This window comes from Vanessa atalanta, chromosome 21 (assembly GCF_905147765.1).
Source record: "Vanessa atalanta chromosome 21, ilVanAtal1.2, whole genome shotgun sequence".
Taxonomy (NCBI): Eukaryota; Metazoa; Arthropoda; class Insecta; order Lepidoptera; family Nymphalidae; genus Vanessa; species Vanessa atalanta.
The window spans coordinates 4,712,741-4,717,569 of NC_061891.1; the positions used below are offsets into that span (position 1 = coordinate 4,712,741).

At 38.4% G+C, this 4,829-nt stretch overlaps 1 protein-coding gene across 1 annotated transcript; it reads left to right on the top strand.

The window, feature by feature from the left end:
* Positions 1–1,676: 1,676 nt before the first annotated feature.
* Positions 1,677–3,238, top strand: LOC125072395. The gene is made up of 2 exons (XM_047683018.1): positions 1,677–2,609; positions 3,059–3,238. Exons 1-2 carry the CDS (start codon positions 1,817–1,819, stop codon positions 3,193–3,195), a joined length of 930 nt encoding a protein of 309 aa, XP_047538974.1. The 5' UTR covers positions 1,677–1,816; the 3' UTR covers positions 3,196–3,238.
* The last annotated feature ends 1,591 nt before the right edge of the window (positions 3,239–4,829 follow it).

Below are 4,829 nucleotides of genomic sequence, written 5' to 3' on the forward strand. Positions count from 1 at the left end.
TTCGAAATTTATGATTGTTGGAACTGCTACTTCTACAGTAACTACAGGTAGTATGCACATTCGCTTGAACAGTGATACGCCTGTATATTATAGACCTTATAAATTGTCAATTAATGAAAAACTCAAAGTCCGCGAAATAATACAAGACCTTTTATCAAAAGGTATAATTCGTGAATCCGAATCTGCGTATGCCAGCCCAATTCTATTAATAAAGAAAAAAGACGGAACGGATCGAATGTGTGTTGACTTCCGCGCATTAAATAGGGTGACGATTAAGGATAGGTATCCTCTGCCGTTAATCGAGGATCATATAGATCGTTTAGGTAAAGGACGTTATTTTACAACACTAGATATGGCGTCTGGCTTTCACCAGATTCGTTTAGACGATGCATCAATTCCGTTAACAGGTTTTGTCACGCCCGAGGGCCATTATGAATATTTAAAAATGCCTTTCGGACTTGCTAATGCACCAGTAGTGTTTCAGCGTATTATTAATAACACGCTGCGTTCATTTATTAATGATAACAAGGTGATGGTATATATCGACGATATTTTATTAGTAAGTGATACCATTGAGGAAGGGTTAAAGCTTTTGCACGATGTCCTGCGTACTTTAACTAATGCCGGTTTTTCTTTAAATCTATTAAAGTGTTCGTTTTTAAACACCGAAATTGAATATTTAGGTCGTGTTATTTCGAATGGATAAGTACGGCCATCAAAGTCAAAAATAACTGCTTTAGTCAAATCTCCGGTGCCTGAGAATGTTCGACAGGTTCGACAGTTTTTAGGATTAGCTGGATATTTTCGAAAATACATAAAAAACTACGCCCTTAAAACCTCGTGTGTTGCTCGCTTAACAAAGAAAAATGTTGAATTTAAATGGGGTATAGAACAGGAACAAGTTCGACAAAATCTTATTAAATGTTTAACAAGTGAACCAGTACTCACTATCTTTGACCCAAACCGAGTAACTGAAGTTCACACAGACGCTAGCAGTCTTGGATATGGTGCCGTTTTACTTCAGATTCGTGAAAATGGTAGCAAGTCCGTCGTCGCTTATTATAGTCAGGTCACGCAAGGGGCTGAGGTACGTTATCATTCCTATGAATTAGAGACCTTGGCGGTGGTCAAAGCTCTGCGTCACTTTCGCCATTATCTTATAGGTATTGAATTTAAGGTTATCACTGACTGCAACGCTTTGAAAGCTACACAAAATAAAAAGGACCTCCTACCCCGTGTTGCAAGATGGTGGGTTTACTTACAGGATTTTTCTTTTACGATTGTTTACCGAAAAGGTGTTTTAATGCCTCATGCTGACTATTTGAGTCGCAATCCCATCAGAGTAATAAATAGCATCGATAGGCCACGCAACTGGGCACGGATAGCGCAATCAGGAGATGAAGAGACGCAAAAACTTATGGAACAGTTAGGTGAAGGACAGTTAGATGCTAGTCGATACCAAAAAAGGAACGACATCCTCTACTACAAATATACGCCTGTGGGTGAACAACCACGTTTATTGTGCTACATACCCAAAGGTTATCGATTAAGTTTGCTCAGGATTTTTCATGATGAAAACTGCCATGTAGGCGTAGAGAAAACGATCGGGCTAATTTTAAACCACTTTTGGTTTCCTGGTCTTTTCACATTCGTGACGAAATACATAAGTCATTGTTTAACCTGTATATCCTATAAGAGAATCCCGCGAGCATCATTACAACCTATTTCATCATGGCCTAAGCCGGATACTGTTTTCCACACGCTTCATGTAGATATTTTAGGGCCTTTGCCAGAATCATATGGCTATAAACATGTAATGATAGTCATCGACGCCTTTTCTAAGTATTGTCTCATGTATGCTCTCTACAAACAAGATCTTGATGAATTAAAGCGTGTGTTTAAAAATGTTATATCGCTGTTTGGTACTCCACGTCTTGTCGTTACTGATAGGGGTCGAATGTTTGAGTCATCGGGATTCATAAAGTGGATGAATGGTTTCGGGTGTAACATACATCATATAACACCTGAGATGCACCATGCTAACGGTCAGGTGGAGCGATACGTGCGTACTGTACTTAATATGTTACGCATAGAGGCCAGTCATAAAAAGAAGAAGTGGTCTGAGGAATTATGGCGTCTGCAGTTGGTGCTCAATATTACTAAGCAAAAGACGACACAAATGTCTCCATTGAACCTTTTAATTGGTTCTGAGGGGACAACTCCTGTGATACAAGCTTTAGTCCGTGATGTGGCTACTGATTATTCGGGATCAAATCGCCAGTCTTTACGGGAGTTAGCTAGGCAAAGGACGGCCGAACGTCTCAAAGAAAATGAAAAGAAACAAAATGAATATGTGAATAAGGGACGTGAATCGCCTCGCGCATTTCAAGTCAATGATTTTGTATTCGTCATTAAGTACTCTCAATCTAAAGGAAAATTAGATCCTGGAATGCGTGGCCCTTATAAGGTGACAAGAATTCTTGAGAATGGACGATATGAGTTACGGCTTGTGGCTGGAGACTATGGCAAGCTGACTTATGCTGCCGCTCAGTATATGGTGCCTTGGAATGGAGAATGGACCCCTGATGAGTGTGCCGCTTTCTTTGATAGTAAGTTATTCCTTCTACTTTGATACTAGACCTTGCTGTTTTATGTCTAGTCTTATGTGAATATCTACTAGACCTTGCTGTGTTATGTCTAGTCTTATGTGAATACCTACTAGACCTTGCTGTGTTATGTCTAGTCTTATGTGAATATCTACTAGACCTTGCTGTGTTATGTCTAGTCTTATGTGAATACCTACTAGACCTTGCTGTGTTATGTCTAGTCTTATGTGAAAACCTACTAGACCTTGCTGTGTTATGTCTAGTCTTATGTGAATACCTACTAGACCTTGCTGTTCTATGTCTAGTCTTATGTGAATACCTACTAGACCTCGCTGTTGTATGTCTAGTCCTATGTGAATACATACTGGACCTTTTAGTTGTTATGTCTAGTCTGGCTTAAATGTCTACTGTTGACATTAACATGTTCTAACAATAAATTTGGAATTTCGCAGGTGTAGACCAAACCGATGAGTTGACCCCTACGAGTATAAATTACCCTATGGAAATTATCAGCGCCTTTGACCGAGGTGATAAAGAAGCTGGACCTCAGACTGACGAGGACGCCAGGACATCAGGAGAGGCCGTATAAGGAGAATTAGTGTGACTTTCCGAACGTCATGCGTCAAGCTGTCAGATGTCTTTTAAAAGGCATTCACTTTTTGGCGGGAAGCAGCGCGTTATACGGTCAGGCGTATCATTGTAAACTGTTTATGTAATAATATTAGCAAACCAGAAATTGATTAAAGTATTTTGTTATTAACTAATTATTATTTTAAATTCATGTAATAAATTTATTAAAAGTAAATTTGTTTTGTTAATAATATATATATTTTTTTTTTTTAAGAGCCGAGATGGCCCATTGGCTAGAACGCGTGCATCTTAACCGATGATTTCGGGTTCAAACCCAGGCAGGCACCACTGAAATTTCATGTGATTAATTTGTGTTTATAATTCATCTCGTGCTCGGCGGTGAAGGAAAACATCGCGAGGAAACCTGCATGTGTCTAATTTCAACGAAATTCTGCCACATGTGTATTCCGCCAACCCGCATTGGAGCAGCGTGGTGGAATATGCTCCAAAAACTTCTCCTCAAAGGGAGAGGAGGCCTTTATCCCAGCAGTGGGACATTTACGGGCTGCTAATGCTAATAATGCTAAAAATATATATTTTTATCAATTTATACCAATGACGTAGTCACAATAAACTATCATTGTTAATCGTAACTAAATAATATATAATTTTGTATTTAATTAATTACTAAAACGTACCCGTCGGGTTGTTGATTGAAATTTTAATAATTAATGCATGTGATATTCGAGTATATTGCTATTGGAGAATGAAAATATTTTACATTGAATATAGAATGATGATATTTGTGGTGTGGTAATCTTTATTTAAATCCATACTAATATTACAAATGCGAAAGTAACTCTGTTTGTTACCTCATCACGCTCAAACCGCTGACCGATTTAGATGGGTGTGGGGGTAGTTTAAGTGCAGAGGAACGATATAGGCTTCTTTTTTATTTCACTCCGTGAGAGAGTAAAATGTGGGATGACGGTTTGTGTGCTATAGGTAGGTACCTATAGTTTTATACTTAAGTTGTTATGCTTCTGCTTGGTGGTAGGGCTTTGTGCAAGTTCATTGTACCGCCAAACAGAAGAACTCAGTATTGTTTAGTTCGGTTTGAATGGTGAGTTCACCAGTTTAACTACAGCCACAACGGACATAATAGCTTAGCTCCCAAGGTCAGAGGCGCATTAGAGATGAAAGGAATGATTAAAATCCTTACGGCGCCAATGTCGATGGGCGATGGTGATGGTGATCAGGTGGCCCATTTGCCTGGTCTCCTAAAATAAACTCGTTTGAGATTAATATTATTCAATATCGTTTGAATGATTACCACAAAAGCTAGCACGCGAAGAGAAGATTTTTAAAATATCCACTTTGTGATGTCGCTGCAGTACATCAACTTCTACTATTCAGCTGATCGCAATGACAACTAGTAAAAATACGTACATGTATATTGTACAGTCGTTGAAAGATATCAAAGTGACTTTAAATGACAAAATTATCTTTGATATATTATAATTACAGTGTATTTTTGCTTGACGCGACTGTTACATTGACTTTAAGTTTTGATTGGACTGTTATTGACTGATACTGAAATATGATATATATGATATGATACACTACAATACACTGCAAACTGCTCTGTATTTT

Excerpts from the sequence above, each read along its gene's own strand:
- LOC125072395 (XM_047683018.1), top strand. The coding sequence starts at position 1,817 with ATGATAGTCATCGACGCCTTTTCTAAGTATTGTCTCATGTATGCTCTC. Across the intron at positions 2,610-3,058 it reads GTGTGCCGCTTTCTTTGATA|GTGTAGACCAAACCGATGAG; the intron begins GTAAGTTATTCC and ends GGAATTTCGCAG.